At 38.9% G+C, this 19,272-nt stretch overlaps 1 protein-coding gene across 2 annotated transcripts in view; it reads right to left on the reverse strand.

Annotated features, from left to right (window-relative positions):
* Positions 1-19,272, reverse strand: part of ADCY1 (adenylate cyclase 1) — a 165,171-nt gene that overhangs the window by 11,986 nt on the left and 133,913 nt on the right. The window contains exons 12-17 of one of the 2 annotated variants that reach the window (XR_011329229.1): positions 18,025-18,114; positions 14,854-15,110; positions 14,101-14,227; positions 5,198-5,314; positions 3,679-3,825; positions 3,193-3,310 (exon numbers count right to left, since the gene is read on the reverse strand). Coding sequence is in view for 1 of the 2 variants with exons in the window: in XM_069809308.1 (XP_069665409.1) it covers positions 3,193-3,291; positions 3,679-3,825; positions 5,198-5,314; positions 14,101-14,227; positions 14,854-15,110; positions 18,025-18,114 (837 nt within the window). In the remaining variant the exon portion in view is untranslated. The remainder of the gene's footprint in view (positions 1-3,192; positions 3,311-3,678; positions 3,826-5,197; positions 5,315-14,100; positions 14,228-14,853; positions 15,111-18,024; positions 18,115-19,272) is intronic. The other variant, XM_069809308.1, reaches the window with a different exon arrangement.

The following is a 19,272-nucleotide window of genomic DNA, read 5'->3' on the forward strand; positions in this document are numbered from 1 at the left end:
GTTTGCATGTTTGTCCTGTAATTCATGCTCTTCCCCCAGGATCTACCATGGCTAGTTAAAGACAGGTTACTAGAATAGACCTTTGACCTCTCTCAGTATGGTTGCTCTTATGTTGTGCTCTTATTTGAATAATAAATATGAATTCTTGAACAGATTTGCAAAGTGAAAGTGGGCTAAAGGTAAGATATGGTGAAAGAAATGCAGGGTCAGTGGTAGTCTAGCTTCAGTAGAGTGTTGCACAACAGAGCTGTGGCAGCTGGCATGACATGAGAGCTCACTGGGTTTTTGTCACGATAGTGAGATTTTATAAATGGAGTACTTGACAATAGCTGAGAAACCTGAGAGACAGGTTGCCATTTGCTTTATTCGTCTCAGTTTCAAAGGGTTCCTTCATGTGGCTGGGAAATTTACAAAAATTAGAGCAAAGTGCTAACAAAAAATTATGAAAGTCATCCTTAGGCCAGTCCCATTTTTAGGAAGCATATTTTTTTTTAGCTGCCCTGGTCTCTGGCATTCGGCTTGCTGCAATGTCAACTAACTCTAGTCTTTTCCAGCCTCACCAAGACAAAGGAAGAACAAGAAGTAAGTTTAAAGAGCTGATGGCTACACTTCCAACAGAGAAGGAGAAGACTATTGATTATCTGGAGGAGGGAGGGAGGAGTGTATAGTTTTATTTAAGCCTCTAATCTTCTTTATATTTCTTATCCTTCCATTTCTTTGCTGGCCAATGAATGCTTTGATTTCCTGCAATGCCCCTCATGATTGCAGGAGAGAGGACTGGTGACAAATACTGGATGCGCTGCAGGTGACAGATGCCTCTAAAGGATTACTGGCAAGCTCTTTGGGACCTGCACTGAAGAACACCACAAAGTTAGGACCCTGATGAAGTCAGGACCCTGGTGAAATCACAGATGTAATTTCAAAGGACTCCACACACACAATGAACTTATACTGTGCAAAAGATCTACAAAGAGCTTGGTTTGTGTGCTGCCCTGATGGCGTAACTGGCAAGCAATTATTTATTTAAACATTGGAGGAATAGTTACTGGAAAGACTGCCCAGAGCATCACAGCAAAACCACTCTGACAGAGGCAACGTGCATTTACTACAGTCATCTGCTGAAGTCAAGCTGCAGAAACAACAGTCCTGCAAAATACGGGATTTAAATATTTAACTTCATCAAGGGTACTGGGTTCTCATGTGTGTAAATAACCTTAGTTAAGAGCACAGTTAACTCCATCCACTGCTTTCTGCTCATGTCCAAATCCTAGTATGAAATTGGTGGCTCACAATCAGAGGCTGTGCCAGGTTTTCTGATGAAGCTGGGGCACCCCTGGTAGAGGGGAGACCAGAAGCATTTGAGCCTCCCGTGGCTCCTCATGGACACGTGTGACTCCGTAGGGCAGCCCAAGGACTGTGACGGCTGGCAGCGAGCGTCTGCACATGACGGGTTACCCAGCATCATCGGACTTCTAATACGTAGCTGCATGCTGAAGAACTAGTGGGAAACTACCAAGAGGTTGTGAATAATTTCTGCTTGTTTGCATCGCACCAGCAGTGGGAAGAGATCGCAGAAAAGCTGAAACCTCAAGTTAAACTGAAAAATATTGGCTGTTTCATAAAAGTTCTTCAGGTTTTCTGGAATACACAATGTTAAATAAATTCCACCTGTACAGAAAAGACCAAAATTTGCCCCAAGATTTCAGAGAAGGGCAGAGTCCTGGTACAAGACCTTCTGCAGTGATTTAAAATGCATTACTATCATAAGCTCAGAGCGGTATCTTCAGTACTGGGATAACTCAGCTGACCTTTCAGTTAGCAACTATAAAATACAAGAGATAAACATGTTTAGGTTTTGGAACATATGCTGCCAAAGTTACCCAATAACACACTTGTTTTCAGGATTATAGTTCAAAGAGCATTTATAGCAGACACACAAGAATGCCATTGCCTGTTTGCCTGAGATCACACCAAACAAAATTCAAAGGATCAATTTTTTTGCCTGTCTCGGGACCCAGGAGTCAAATGTTTCAGAATAAACAGAGTTTTAAAAATACCTTTCTGTAATGTGTAGATTTCTAGGAATGATACAAAGGAAAGCATCAGTTGTATGTGATATACTCCAATCTGATTCTAACAGTTGATTTCAATGTGGCCTTGTTTTTTATTTACTTAACAAGGATAATTGTTGCTAGAAAGTTCACAGGCCATCTTCTGGCGGGTTTTGCTTTTGCCCTCTAATTCGGTGTTATTTTGGAATGCTAAACCATATGCGTGAGCATACCTCTACAACATACGTACATGTATATCAGAACAGAGGAGAAGTGTCTGGAAATTCTGGGCAGACTAGGTGCACAGATTCCTTTCATTTTCATTATACTCTTCATATTATTAATTTTATTAGCATAATTATTAATGTGCATAGTACTCTGTATACAATATATTCAGTACACTGTCCACAGGGTTTTCTGCTTTTCCAGATGCTGCATGCAAATCTAGGAAATCTCTGTCCCAAGACACAAACTTAAGGTGAGAAACACACTCAGGAGTAGTAATGAAGATACAGAAGAACTGTGCCCCAGAACTACTGGGTCTGAAATGACTTTGACTATTTTTATTGCTGAGTAATTAAAGGGGTAAAAAGAATGCTAGCAGTACAGACAAAGAAGAGCTCATTTGAAGGGACCAGGGTAAAGTGCAGCAATGCACCTAGCACTAAGTTCCTGTCCATGATGGAGGTTGGGAGAGGCTGTTCGTTTTGATTGTAAGTTGCACCCAGATTTCAATATATATTAAAAAAAATAATTAAAAAAATCACATTTTAATATCCTTGTGTTAGTTTTGCAGCAATTCATTACACCTAGAGTCTCCCCTTCCCTGCATCTCACAAGGTCATCTAAGATACCAGGTTTAAAATGCTACCACTTTGACTTTGGAGCTTTATACACCAATTTACAGAGAATCCAGAGCTGCAGACAATGAAATCCCAAATGAAGCCACATCAGCAACTGCTTGGATAGCAATTTTTCTTTTCAGGCTACAGTTGTTCTTTGAATTTCAGATTTATATTGTTGTAAAGAAGTAATACAAGTTATCTATAATCATATAGAGTTAGTTTTGTTTCTGATGTTCCTCTGGAAATTGAAGGAGAATGGTTCCTCCACAAATGACTGTCATGTAAAATCGTCTTACCTTAGTTCCCGAAGTAGGTACAAGTCCCACAGCTGCCATATATGTACTTCCAATTGTCTTGATCTTTTCTATGTCCTTATAATATTCTTTGTCCATAAGCTTTGTTTAAAACATAAAACTGTTAAATATTACATAATATTTTAGACAAGCAACCGTAGTTATCAGACGATATGTGCAAGTTGATTAAACCATATTATTTTTGGTAAGTTGAGGCTTGCCCACTTTGAGGTCATTGAAAAAACTACCATTAACTCACATTTTAATACTTTTCCTGTATTAGAGGAATTTGAGGCCAGACTCACGTGCCTAAAAGTACAAACTGGGCACTTTGGAGAAGCCCAGTGGACATCAGCTACAATTAAATAGGAAATTTACAGCACTGTTTTATTAGGCAGTTCAAGATAGGCTGAGTTGCTACAGATAATCTCTGTTGATAGTAATTTGGTAGAACTGATATGGTGAAAAGACAAAGAGTTTAGACCTTACCTCATCAAAATCAGCAATAATTTCATTTAACAGGCGTAAACATTCCACTCCCATATTATTGCCGTCCAATTCGATGTAGAAATCATTGAAATTTGGGATGGAAGCAAACATCACTCCCACTTGTGAATATGACTGGTAATAAAGGTCCTGCAGTTCATGAGGAGATATAATTTTTATTTTAAAAGATTAACCTAAACCAGGCATCTTTATTATGATATCTGTTCTGCTGCTAAGCAATAGGTAGGACAAAAGCCATCATTTTAGGGAGAGAGAAAGCCAGCCTTATTAAAAAAATGTTGAAATATCTCTCCGCTCAAAAATACAAAAGAAAATTAACAACTAAGCTATTAAAACCATTTAAAAAAACTCAGTCTTTTTCTCTGTTTATACATGGAAGCAGTGAGTTAAAATTTTGTAGAAAGTCTTAACAGTTGTAGAACTGTTATTGTATGAGAAATATAATTGCATTTTCTCAATTTTGTTTTATAACTAAAATAGGAGACGGAACAATTTTACCCTGCAGCACAAAACCAGCCTCACTCCTTCATATCTTTCCCTGAGTTGTGGAGTTCTGTATTCAACATTAACAATATAATGCTGTTCTGTACAGTAAGGTTTCTGCTTAAGAATTCGGAGAGCTTATCAAAGTAAAACCACTCTTCTGGGGTTCAAATACATAGATCCAAACTCTCAAGAGCAGTATCATGGCCATTAGGGCTACTCCAGTGGTGCAGGTATTGCAGCTGCACTGGAAGGACTCTGGTAAGAGCTTCCTGAATGAATTTATTAAATCACTGCAGCCTTTGATGTTAAAAGCTACTGTGTCTTCCCTGGGTGTGTACAATTCTCTCTTTTTAACTTTAAAGGGATGGGTTTTGTAATGGCAGTGTATTTCTAGAACTAGAGTGATTCATATTGAAGCATCTGGCAGTTCATACACTTTACCATTTAGAACCAAACTGAGCTCATTAAATACTGTGATAAATTGCAATATTCTAAATTGATTGAAAAAAAAATTAGTGATTTGCATAGAGACACTTGGCTGCATTGACCTTTGTCCTGGTTTCAGCTGGGATAGAGTTAGTTTTCTTCCTAGTAGCTGGTATAATGTTGTATTTTGGACTTAGTATGAGAAGAATGTTGATAACACACTGATGTTTTCAGTTGTTGCTAAGTAGTGCTTAGACTAAGTCAAGGATTTTTCAGCTTCTCATGCCCAGCCAGCGAGAAAGCTGGAGGGGCACAAGAAGTTGGGAGGGGACACAGCCAGAACACTGGCGGAAAATTCCCTTATCCTGCTTTTTATTAAAATTCTTCAGAGAAGGAGGACACTACAGAGAAAGAAATAATCCCAATCTAATTCTTGTACACGAGTTTTTACAAAACTATTCCCTTCAACACAAATGAAATTTTCTAAGTCCAAGCCTTTCTTGAAAGCATACAGTTGAAAGGTGATCCAAGCTACACAGGGTCACACCCATACAACATCACCATGTATTTAAATTTTATCTTGGTTTACCATATTTCTTGGATTAGACATAAGAAAGTGCTGTGCAACATGTGCTGGCAACAGGTTGAAGAGAATTCTTTTATTATCCAGCTTGACTCTCTCCATATCATCTCTCTCTTCTTCTGCCTGTGGGGATAGAGAAAAAGAAAAACCTTTTCAAAAAGCAAAAAAAATTACCTGAAGCCATCAAATAGCTTCCATTAATTCATCCTTTGAAATTAAACTGAGCAAAATCATGCCTGCTAAGTAGGGTGGGAACAGTTCTCCTGCACCGTGCTTTTACTTCAGGGCAAAATCCCTTTAAGTCCTTAGTAATTCAAGCTAAAGTCTCTGGGCTGATGACTGCTTTCAGGGGTTGATCAGCTGTATTGGTGTCTTCTGTAGTTCTCCGTTCTTTAAATAGGCCCTTGATATTTTTGCAGAGTAAAAAGCTAGAATAATCCCACTTAAGTCACATTGGCCTTGGAGGCCAATTACTTCCCAGGTAGGTGGAGACAGTGACAGCAGTATTTGATCCACCTTTCAAAAAAGAGAAGCCTGGAGAATCACCAGGGTTCAAAGCAAACTGATGGCATTTTGCAGTAAAATGGAAACAGACCTGGTAAGACAGTAACTTCAACAGAGAAAAAGGTTTTAAAATTGAACAGCCTTAAGAATGATATGGAATAATAAAAAAAATTAATATGAAAATAATTAGCATTTCTAGAGGCAGTTTTAATTACTCTGGTATTTGTCATGAAAACATACACAGTTCCTGCACACAGAAATTTCTGTGTGCAACAGCAACAGAAATTCTATCTTTCATGTGAGTGACAGCATTCAGAAGGAGTTAACACAGCTGAGGTCCTTAACCCAAGATACTGGTATCTTACTACAAGTGTCTTGACTCACAGGAGTTAGTGGGAGTCATGCATTAGGAAACAATTCTAAAAATCAGACCCCTGATTGGAAAAATATTGAATATCTAGGGATCTCATTTGGGACTCTTAGGTTTGCAAATTCCAGCCTAGTTCTTCGTAGACTTTTCTGCTAAATTACTTCTCTGAAATTAGCTCCTCATTGTTAGAGTGACTTTTGGCCCCACATTCTGATTTCCATTTGAAAACATTTGATCAGTACCATATAATTCATCTCATAGAAATCACAGCTTATTCTTTGCTCTTCAATCACACTCACAGAACTGTAACACAAATCTTCTGCTCTGATCCCAATATGATTTTGTTTATCTAGTTACAGTCAGCACAAGAGCAGAAGGCCAAATTCTCAGGCATTGTTGAGAAACTACGATCACGTAAACCGTGAAGAATCTGCTCTAATCTTTGTTGGTGTCTCTTTTGTACCTAGAATTTGCTATCCTGATTTATTACAAAGTCTATATATTTTTCTCATTATCCATTTCTGCCTAAGTAGGAGAAAAACAATCATCCCTTGCCTTTGTATAGTCTTACAATATTCTTTTCATGTGATTTTTTTTTTTTTCAGGAAGTTAATTTTTGCTTTCCATGATAAAACTTAGGAAACAACCTTTTTATTCAAATCACACAGTCCGCTTTGCCTTGCAGTTTACTTCTGTATTCTTAAATTTCTTTACAAGTAGAAAGAATGCTGAAAGAGAACTGGTTTTATAAACATAACTTCTTCAGGAATCATTCCCTTTTGAAATAAATTCTCAGCTCGTCCTCTAATTTGTGTAATGAGAATCAGAATTTATTCCAGAAGTGAAATACCAGTAAACATTAAATACCAGTTAAGTTCTGCAAGAAATATACCTGAAATTTTTAATCTAAGCAAGTATCTATTTCCTGTTTGTGAGCTTTTTTCTTGACACTTTTTTTGCTGTTTGAATTTCATATGCTGTTTTTTTAAAATATCCTTCCCCTATTTTGGTGGTATAACTCTGTCTCTGACTTACTGTTGCCTATAAACATGTGTAATGGCCTCTTGCATTTAGTCTGACTGTTGGAATTTACATGTTCTACTAGTAAAAATAAAAAGCCTTTTCCAGCTGAAAATCCAAACCAAGCTTACAGCTCCGTTTTTACATCATGCTGGAATATGGGAAATTTTACTCTGATGACAGCAAAGAGATTTGCAAACTGAATTCATGCTCTGAATAAAAAATCCATTTTGAGCTTGATTATCCATTCCTCTATTTTTTTAATAAGAACTCTTTTTGTTACTTTCTTCCTAGGAACATTTAAAGTTCTCAGTTAAGCCTCCAATACAATATGGGGCAGAATAGCAGCCTAAGAACAATACACCTTTTGGCCAGGGCATAGAGATTTCTGGACAAGCCAAAGTAATCAAGCAGGGGTAGGTAAGTGGAGTAATCAGTTTGACGCATTGCACAGGTAGTCATGTTGCTCATCACTGGAAGCTGCTGTTCATTTCTGATCTGGAAATGTGTGATCAGATTCCTTTACCTTGCCTAGTCGTGGATCAAAGCGTTCATTTTGGCAACATGATTGAGAAGGTCTTTCAGCAATATGTAGTGTTTCCTACCATTGCGTATAATTCACAACAAAGGTTTCAGAGCAAGCCACAGCACAAGGACAAAGCTGCCAGCACTGAACCAGACCCTTGTGACCCTGGTCATGTTTCTGGACTTCTGTCCAGCCTCTGACAGACAGAAAGAAAAGACAATTCTTATATACCAACCTAAAATAAATGAGAAAGGACACTCTAGACTGTTGGTTTTCTGGTTGTTTCCTTCTGATGGAACTTTAAGCATGTGATGGCTTTTCTCCTCCTTTCTGTCTCACTTCAATACAGTCCTGAAACTACGGGGAGAGAAATGCCAGTGACAGTACTGTGTATGCGCAGGTATGGGTGTGACAGTGTTCGCAACTGATGGGACCGCAGCTGTGACTAAGAGGTGGAGAACTGAGATCTTGGGTGAAGAGCTAGTGGCTCAAACCAAACCACCAAAGTCATGACTGGAGGGGTGGCAAAATCCTCTAAGAGTAGGGAAAGGCATCAAGGATGTTACCATTGCTAAGAAACACAGTAGAAAGCTAGATTTCCAACACACTGAGCAAGTGGGTCTTACTACTTTGGATGCAAAACTGTTAAGTACAATTTTGACTCTAAGAAGGTTCAGTTGCCAGAAATGAGACAAAAGCCACTAAGGCCATGGAAGGCCCTTAAATAATACCATGGTGGGTAACGGTAGCAAAACCTAAATAAGACAAATTATGCAAACAGCAGAATGAGGGGTATGTAGGTCAAGCGCTCTTAGCTTTTTGTGTCCTGGCCATTTCAGGCCAGGCACTTCCTAGCCAACAGGAACAGAGGACTGCACTCTCTCCCTGTGGTTCAGGGAGACATCTGCGCTGACAGTGCCTCTGTGGGGCAATGCGGTGCCATGAAGAATAAGCTGTGTTAGCTCTGCCTGACCTAGCCCCAGAACTAGAAGCAGCCCATTCATGGAATTAGCACAGCACTCCTTCTGAGCTACTTAGTTGTGTTGAAAAGCAAGGTATATTAGCTTAGACCACACACTGCTATATTGTTGCTGGTACCTTAGCTGCAGTCTCTGCATGGACTGCACTTACACCATCCAGCCATACCAAATGTCTAACATCCTGCCTTTAATAAAGCCATCTGCTAGGAATATGAACTGAAGTGTACCTTCTCTGCTACTGCTGCATAGAGTTTGAGGATCTGTCCTCTCGCCTTGCACCGCCTAAGACAGCTCTCATATATGCAACTCCTCAGGAGCTGCCTGGGGAAAGAGGAAAGATCTTGTGTGTCTTGCAAGGGAAGATAAGAAGTGAAGGTGAGGTAAAAAAAGACTTGGTCATGTTCAGCAGTGAGGACTCTAAAACTATCCCATCACATGGCTCTGTGGGTAGGGAAGTAAACTGATTACTGATATTTTCTGGACCTTTTTCCAGCTTTCTGCCCTTCAGGCAAGTGCAATGAAAACTGTCTTACCTCCTTGTGACTCATGAACTCCTATTGTCTACAATTTGAACAGCTGAGATAAAAGGATATGTAGGCATCACCCTTTCCCAGCCAAAACGGACACTGAGAAGGGAGAAGGAGTACTTGGGTCTGGAGGAAGATTAAAATAGCACAGATCACAGGTATTTACATTCCTGGTGGAAATATTATCCAGACAGCCAAATCTTTGACTATTTGCCCCTATTCCTATTGGTTAACCAAGGAAAGCTGCCAGCTTGATATTTACGCAATAGCTGCTAGCTCAAAACTCAAGGCAGATTATTGTGAAAATAAACAAGAAAGAAAATACATAGGCACAAGCAACACCATTTTTCACATCTTGCTTTTTGCTTATACCTGTTTGGTATTTGTGGCAGCTAGGTCATTTTGCAGAACTTAACTGTATCTGCAGAGCTGCAGTATTTAAAAGCAGGCTTTGTTTTTGCTTTGGACCTGGTGACAAAATTTAAAATGTTCTTCGGTACTACGGTTTTTGACATCAATGTAATTAACAGCTATTGCATTTTACGAAGTTCCACAGCATCCCACAGTTTTTACAATGCTGGCAGCTGGTTATGCTTCCTTTGCTCCGAAAGCAGGCTGAGCTGTCAGGGGACCCTTCAATCAGCCTACAAGTGCAGTAGGGATGTCACCGACTGGGGAAACTCCGCTGTTTCGCCATACAGCCGAGAGGAGCGGAGGGGTGCGGCAGAGCATCACCTCGGGACCTGAAGGTGGCACTAAAAGCCCAGGGAAGAGCCCCCCCCCCCCCCCGCATCGGGCCCGGCAAGGCCAATGGAACTACTGACTTACGGCAACAATCAGTCATATCAGTGTATTATTCTTATTTTCCTCCCCTGACAAATCCTGGGTGAGTGAGCAACTCTTTTTTTTTTTTTTTTTTTTTGGCAGTTTTAGCTGCTTCATAAATTTATTGCTTGGATTCACTCTTTTTTTCCAGTTTTGTTGAATCATTTGCACAAGCAAAAGTGATTATCGGTCACAAAAAAGTAAAATGCTCCTATATTTGGTATTCACAGTTATTGTCATATGAGGCAGACAGAGTTACTCAACAGTGTTATGTAGAAAATGAAATTCTCCTCCCACTGCCTGTTAAAAAACCACAACAAATATTTTCTGGAAATACTGTGATATTCAGAAAGGTTAAATGTGGCACAGAAAAAAACCTAACAAAATCAACAAGAACCTGTAATGCCATTGACGTGTGAACAGTAAGTACAAATAGAAATGTTTCAACAACTTATCATCAATCAGAAAACTGTATTTTTTCCACATGATGTACATAAATGATACCGTATTATCTCTGTTCTGGTTATGTAACCTAGATGCACAGAAATTAGATTAGCTTTTCTTGAAACTATCATTCTTCTGAATCAGTTTTTCTTGTTTGAAATCTGCTTTTCTTCAAAATGTGTTTTTTTCCTCACATGGCAGACAAAATCTGTGGAAATGGGTTTTCCTCAGACCTCAGCATACACCATTGAGCATCTATCTATATATTCTTATTAGTAATGGTATTAACTGCAGGATACTTTCAGTGTTTAAAATATCATTTAGTTAGTACTACACTGTTTGTTGTTCACGATGAACTAAATGAAAGTATCTATGAAATCCTTCTTATTGCAGCTTATGCCACAAATGGTTTTATTCATCTGAGAACATTTTTACAGGACTAGCCCCACAATGAGCCTTACTAAAAGTATGCAAACAAAGTGCTTACAGCTTCCAGAATAGCCCTTGAATCTGAAATTCTCCCAGTTGTAAGCCAACAACTGAGAAGTTTCCTAAAAATACATGTTGTACCACATTGGCAAATCTTTCACACAGCAGCAGCTGGCTACTGGGAGATGCGAGTCTCCAGCTCTAGCAGTGGTTCATGCGATCCAGTGTTTGCACAAAGAGCCAGCACACTGACTCTGTAAAACAGAAGAAAATCTCCACAGTCCCTGTGCACTAAGTCAATGGTCTTTCTAAAACTTCCGCTACCAAGAACATACCCATGTTAAGCCAACATGGTTCAATGGTAAGTAGTACTGTAGCTGTAAAGAAACATGGCCAAGAATACTGTTTAACCATATACAGGGCTCCTGCAGTCCAGCCGCTAGAGAAAACTCTCACTCGAGAAGGTGGTTTTTACCCTTGTCTCTTCTTAAAGATTGTTAAACAATTAGTAGCTTGCAGTTTGCTAACTATTCAAAGGCAGTTTTAATATACAGGTACTTCCAACCAACGGTCTTCCCAGATCTTTTAATGCTCAGGTTTTTACTATGCCAAAGAGCCTAATAAGTACAAAGATAATGGTTTTTTTTCGTTATCCATTTGAATAGGCAAGCACCATAAGCACTTCTGTAACATCCATCATGACGGTACTTCTGCATGTTATGTTAATTAGCCCTTGTATTCAGTCATTTACAACCTATACACAGAGTGGAAACCAGGACAACATTCCTTGCAACATGTTATCCACTATTATTTATTGTACAGGGAATAGGTCTTCCATGTGGAATCGAGAAGAACAAGGGTACATGCCCAGGTCATCAGAGGCCAAGCACCTACACAGCATACTGTTTTCAAAGAATGGTACTTATGTTGATCCCTAGTTTCTGAATTTTCTACCTACACCGATTTATTTTTCTTTCTGATTATTATCATGCAAATCTCACAGACAAGGTGGTACCATTAAGGACCTGATTTGCAGTTGTAAAGATCGGAAAATGGCATTTGATCTTCTCAGATGAAAAGCACTTTTTGAAATGGTACCTGAAGATGCCGCTGGACATTACTGAAATTTGATAGGCATCTGTATGTCTTAACTCCCCTTATTGTCCTTTGGAGTAAGTGCACAATGGTTTTAACAATAGTGGTAGACGACTAGGTATTTCTGTAAAACCTGGCCCCAAGAAAACAGAAAAAGTTTATATTTCTTCCTTTACTATTGTCCAGTTCTGGACTCTCAGCAGGCAAGCATCCCATTAGTTTCCTGTACTTCAATTTTTAAAAACGAATTGATTGCTAATTAAAAGCCAACTTAAAAGTAAGAATCTTTAAGAAGTACGTTCCTTAGGGATGCACAATTCACTGTGCAAGTCATAGTAGCTGGAATGATGAAAAGCATTTAAGATGCTGGAACTCACTCTTGACCTGTTGAAAGGCCACAGTTATTCTTCCTGCTTGCTACTCTATTTCATTGCTAGAAATAACATACAGAAGGTTTCGTATTCATGGATCATATGGCACTCACATACTTCCACCATGTGCCAACATACATAAAGATAGCCACTACACAGCTAGTCATGTGCTGCTCTGAGTTTCAAAGTCAGGGGATTTTCTTTCCCACCTGAAAACTGTATTTGGCACCACAGCAAGCGGAAACTATTATCAGTTTGTCCAAAACAAACTTCTGAGGCTGATGGGCACAGCACCTATCAATACTGCAGGTCATAGGACAAAAATTAAATGAAGTGATCACATGTTGTTGACTCAGTTAAACAGCACAGAGTCCACAGAAATTATAGAACAAGATAAACTTAAATCATAAAGGAGGTGGACATGGTCTTGAACATCAAGACAAACAAAAAATCCCAACAGAGCTTAACTGTTAGGTAGAAAAACTTTAAAGGTAGGAGATAATAGAGCTAAGTCATTCCTGATTTCTCCATTCTAGGTAACACAGTAGACCCAGGGATGTGTCTAACCCATGTGTGCCAGTCTTGATCTTACATGTAAAAGCAAGCACTGTGACGACTTACACAGTCCTCTTAACAACATAGTTAACAGGATTTAGGTGAGAACAGGATGTGACTTCTGTGAACTACAGGAGTGTAAGAGTGTAAGATTTATCATAAAGGCAACTTCCAAATTCCACTGAAACAAAATTACATCTTCTTCCACTTTCTCCTTCCCTCAGGGGCCAGTGTGAAACACTCTGCAGGTAGGAATAAGACTGCTGAGAGCCGTGACAGGAGGTGGCCATTGCCTGATGACCCTGCTTATGGCTAATATAATGTCTATAGGTTTTGCTGTGATTATGATTGGAAATATATTTTCAAAAATAAGTCCATGCACTTGGTATCTAAATAAGTTTCCGATCTTCCTTTGGGAAAGAGTTCCATAGTTTCATTGCCTGATGTAAGTATTTCCTTTTATCAGTTTTATTTGCTTCTTTTCAGTTTATAGAATCATACAATCACAGAATGGTTCAGGTTGGAAGGGGCCTTTAAAAGGTCAGCTAGTCCAACCCCCCTGCCATGAGCAAGGACACCTTCCACTAGACCAGGTTGCTCCAAGGCCCATCCAACCTGGCCGTGAACACTGCCAGGGATGGGGCAGCCACAACCTGTCTGGGCAACCTGCTCCAGTGCCTCACCACCCTTATCATAAAGAATTTCTTCCTTACATCTAATCTAAATCTACCCTCCTTCAGTTTAAAGCCATTACCCCTTGTCCTATCACTACATGCCCTTGTAAAAAGTCCCTCTCCATCTTTCGTGTAGGCTCTCTTTAGGTACCTGAACATCATTTTTACCTGTTCACCAACTTATTTTCACCCATTTTTGTATTATAAGATGAAAATACCCCAAGGATTTAATTTCTTTACCTCAAGTTTATATTGTTAACAGTCAATTTCCCATGTTTGAAATTTCCTCTATCCATAGTGCACCCTTAGATATAAATATATTACTTCCTTACTTCATTACTTCATTAGTGATGTACTGTTATGGAACAACTACAAACAAACAAAAAAATCACTTCCAGAGCAAATGAATTTTATAGGTCTGTGGAAAGAAAGCTCTAATAATTTTTCTCTGTAAAACTCAACAGACACGAAAAATTTTGCAAGTGTCTTAGTCCAACTAATTTGTTCTGAAAGTATTTGCAAGCCAATTCAAAAAGTCAGACATCATTTTGTGTGCATGGATACTAGAAGAAAAAGTCCTATGACTTACCTGCACAGCCCAGAGGTAGTCCAGACGCAGCTTCAAGTCCACCTGTCTGGAATGCAGTGCCAAAGCACAAGAAAATAGCAAAATGGCTAGTATTGGTTCATAGCCACGCATATAAAAGGAGCCACCCCTTAAAAATAAAAGGAAAGTAAATGGGTTATTCCAGGTTTTCTAATACCTAACACTACGTATTTTTGTATCAGATCTTTAGTTTAGAAGATGTGGGTACCCCCTATCCACTAGTCTTTTCTGAAGAGGCTCCTGTGGGCAGGGAGAAGGGTGACAGTAAATCTGATCACTGCATCACACCAACATTCAACTTCTTGAGGATTTTATAATGTTATACATTATTGTAATATGTGTGCAAGCTTTTGATTAGGAAATATAAAAACACTCAAAAGCTTAAATGAAATTGGAATTGGTTGAGGGCTGCTGAAATATGGAAGTGAAGTTTTTAACTGTGTTTTTCTGTTTCATATTATAATTAGACTGCAGTGTATTCAGCTGAGGTATGTTAGCATAAAACTACAGAATAATGGGGCAACAGTTGCTAGTTCCCAAAAGCTGATTTCCTGTTGGTGGTTATTACTACATCCAAAATTGCTGGGGAGAGGATGGCTTAAGTATTTCTTATGCTCTGCTGAGTACATATCCCTAAGCAGCACTGAATGCTAGAGGACAATTTACAGATGAGTAGTCAATGTCATGACTATCTATACAGAAATACCCGTTGTTTTAACTTTGCAAGATACCTACCCCACTGCTTTTCTGTAACCACTGAGTTCCAGAATAACTATGTACAAAATTGTAACAAAAAGCAGGAGAATCATTTTTGGCAAGGAAGATACACGTAGAAATATTGCCAGGGTGAGAGTCCCCACCACACAGGAAAGGAAAGCGTAGTGGGCTGTGTCACATGGAAGTTCATTCATTGTTTTATTTGTTCCACCAGGAGAAATGATCACTATTGAACTGCTGGAATTGGTATTCCAAACCCAAGGCATACAGCCAACCTAGAAAAGACAGGAGAGGCAAGAAGGTGAGAAAGTCAAATATGAAATAATCAGAAATACAGCTGCTATGGGGGCTGACTGTAGTTAGTTTCTAATGGGAAAAATATGGCCGTGGAGTTCCCATCCAGCTCACTGCTCTAATAAAATCTCTCTCCTTTTCCTGTAACGCTTTGCTGAGTTTTAGGTGGGAGACACCCTTTGTTCATTATATGCCAGTAAGGCCAACCAATTAAAGTCTGGGCTTAGTTGAATAGTCTCGCTCTCAGTGCTCAAAACCAAGAGATTCTCAAGCCAACGTTATTTCTGCAAAATTAAGGAACTTCAGTAACCATTTTATGGCCATGCAGGTGAGAAAGGTTCTTGCACAGAGCACAGAAATAAATGTGTTTGTTTTATTGACTGTGTAAACTGTATCAATTTCAATTAATCAAATATAAAATAAAACATAATTTAATCTTTTATTGAAGAGCTAAACATGAATAAAATCTTTTCTTCACCTCCGAGCTAATTCTGCTATCACATATGATTCAAATACAAGGCCTCATCTTTAATTATCTCTGCCATTTCTGTTATCCAAGGAGTTCCATTTCCTCCCTAGACTGGGAAATAAAAAAATGTTTTAGTGCATTTCTTACGGGAAATTTGAGGAAATTTAACTTGCTTCTTCCAAAGGCAATGTCATGTACACATCTCAGAGCTGTTACCCAAGGAAAGAAGGAATTTCTGGCAAATAGTGCAAGTCCCTAGAGCTCCAGTCCTAATTGCACTGCAACCTTCACCCCTTATGAAGGGAGAGGATAAGAGTTAGCATAAACGGGGAGAGTGGGATGGTAGCGTGAAATTGATTTTAACAGGCACTGGCACATAAGCCCTGCCCTGTACTTAAGCTTCTCTTTTGAAGTGTGTTATTAGACCTTTTTATTTCATCCTAACCACTGATAATGAAACTTTATAGCATGCTGTAAAATAACTGACAACCTGAAAGGTGATTAAGCAATATATTTTACAGGGGGTCGTAGTCATTTAAAAAGATGAGACATAACAGATAAAATGTGAGTTAAACTCATAATGGCTACATTATGAAATGAGATGAGAAAGAGTGAAGTGAAAAATCCGTTTAATGTGATTTTTTTTCAATATCCTTAAAAATGCTGTTCATACTAAACTCATCCAAAAACATAGGTATGCATGAGGGCTTCATAAATGATGTGCAATCCATCTAGGAAAACACCATCTGCTCTACAACTAAGAGTGAAACCTCAACACCTAGCTCCTCTGCTAGCTGAGAATTCTAGAGGCATTACTTTGCAGGAACTAATCATTTCTACTGATTAAACATTTCTCCTAAGCATTTCAATGGTTACAGGCTATTTTTGCATCAATAAAGGATAAAGTTATATATGTGACCTTTTCTAAGTTGTAACTGAATGATCACCGCCTTGTTGGAGGCCAGAATTCTGAATTCGAATCTGCCTTCTTCCACTGATGTTCAACTTTGCCTTAGGCCTTACAATGTCTGTTTCTCATTTTCACTGTCTTTAAGTGGCAACAATGGTGCTTTTTTCATTTGGTCAAAGTAAGTGTCAGATCTATGGGGGCTGATCCACAAAGGTTCCAGCTGTCATAATATTTGTCTCAATCCTAAAGTCACATACACAGAACTTGCTGAGATACTAGCTAGCCTGGAGGCACTGCACATCTGTATGCATTCTGGGCTATATGCACGTTAAGAACCACATACACGTACGTGTGCTATTAGGGCTGTGTGTTACTCACACAGCTGATGTTCAGGAATTCCCAGAAATGTCTGAACATCAGTAATTCTTGGTACCTCTCAGGACATTGGAATTCGCAGACGAGGGATCCTCTGCCTATTCAGTTCATGGGGATCAGCTTGGTAGATGTTCTCAGGGCAGGGCCAGGGATGAGTGAATACAGAAAATACAAAATAAGGGGCTTGGCATCTCAGTTAGCGCTGTGAATTGCTCATGAAATCACTGTCTTCCTATTGGTCAGAACACATTGCCTAAATCCCGCAGAGAGGCATGATTTGAGACATCTGCCTCCTCAGCATTTCCAGTTGTGTTCAGTGTGCTATTTTTGTGTGGATTCTTTCCTCTGGGTGCCCTAACATGTTTAATTCATTAGCATTAGCAGCCAAAATGCTGAAATTGAGTGCTAGGAATTTGACAAGGCAACTAAATGCCAAATACTTGAGTGGAAGTTTAAATCCCATTTGACATTCAAGTCCACCATGCAGAACTAGCTGCTAATCTACAGTAAAAGAAGCTCAATTTTCAGAAGTATTGATCAAGTTCACTTCATACAAGAGAAACTTCCTAGACATTAGATGTGAATGGATCATGTAAGTAGCACAGTGTAAGCACCTCTTCTTGTTATGCAATACTGCCCATATTTTAAGATCTCGTTACCTTTTCTGATCTGCCTGGACTAAAAATATCCCCCTGTTATTACGCAGAAATATGTTCTCTAAGTTGCCACACAGAAATAAGTAATGTTGTTTGACACCATGCCTTGTCTGTCACAAAATATTAGCCATTGAACTAGTAAGCAAGTTGAACATTTAAAAATAGTTTTCCCATGAAGTATATGACATCAGCAGACTATGTGATACTAAGGTTTGATATAAAAATTTCTATAGGAGTTGACTAGGTATTATTTGTGTAATTTGCTAATAGCTTTGCCATTAATAATTCAACACCCTGACTCAGGGCAGTGAAAGTTCAAATTCTAGCAAAGGGCTTTAATTTTGAAGAAACATGCTCTGCAAGTATGAATAATAAAAAGAGTAGGAATTCACCAGATGAGACTATGGTATGTGTTTAAGAGATCTGTACCAGGTTGTTCTTTAGACAGAATGCTAAATTAAGTGATGCTTGATTTAAATACTCACCACACATCCTTGAGCGACGGAGTATATTAAGATCACAATAAAAATACACAAAATGGTACGAATTTGTATTGTCAGGCACCCTGGAAAACACTAAGGAAGAAAAAAAATTATAGGTAAAGATTTAAAAATATTTTTTAAAGTGGGGTTGTTATTTTTTAGTAGTCTATAAAAGGAAGCGGATAAGGGATACAGACATTTTGCCTGCACTGCAAATTATAAAACAAGCATGCAGTTATTATTGTGTACATGTGTTTTAATGGTAATTGCATTTTTGGGGGTAATAAATGTGAAATTATTATTACTATACATTATTTCTCACTATAATTAAAACTCTTTGAAAGGTTAGTAGGATGTCTGCTCATAATGCAAATAATAAATTAGGATGGCATTTGATTTTGTTCTCATGGGGAAAATACCCAAAGCATTTTTTGCCTTGCAAATCATCAGCTACAAATAGTGATCCAAGAGAACATACTGTGGTAGCACAGAATTTTGGAGTGGTATTTGTGTCTCCTGTTATAATAGTAATGTTAAATGCCAGGGTAGTTTTAATTATCAGGACTCATGAAAAATACTGAATTTGTCACAGCAGAAAGAGCAGTAGAGAACAAAAACGTCTGGTGGAATGGAGTCTTGTGAATGTCTTGCTCATCTCCATTTTTACCCTGATTCCATCACTGTGAAGTGTGAAGTGCTTGCTGCTGTGAGCACACATGAAGCCAGTGACAGAAGGTGAGAGAGGAAGGATAAGTCTGTCAGGCTCTAGTACTTATGCTTGTTCCAGTCATAATGATCTACTCTGGTTCCAGGGAAAGCTGCTTTCCTTCTTCTCCCCTTGCGTTAAGAATGTTTGGGGCATCTATTATCTACTAGATCCACGATACATCTTTCAGACCACAGGAATTCTTCCAGTGACTTCAAGGGGCAAGAATCAACTCCAGGAAACAATCAGATTTAAAGTGGGAACAATCCTGTGTCCCTTAAAAGAGGGGGCTCAGACTTATCAAGGCTGGATTTGATTTAAGATCTAATTGATTTAAGACCTAATTTTTGGATGAAAGTCACCAGTCCTGAAGAAAAGCTGTTCACTTCATGGGTATCATCGACATCAAAAGCATAGCTTCTGGCAGGCAGCAAAGTACCCGTAGAGAGGGGTTTCTGTGGCCTTGGCACAACAAAAATCACACATTGACACTCCTCCCCTTCCTTTCACATATGCAGAGACATTTCCCGTGTGTGTGACCACGA

The sequence above is a fragment of the Haliaeetus albicilla genome, chromosome 21, assembly GCF_947461875.1.
Source record: "Haliaeetus albicilla chromosome 21, bHalAlb1.1, whole genome shotgun sequence".
NCBI lineage: Eukaryota > Metazoa > Chordata > Aves > Accipitriformes > Accipitridae > Haliaeetus > Haliaeetus albicilla.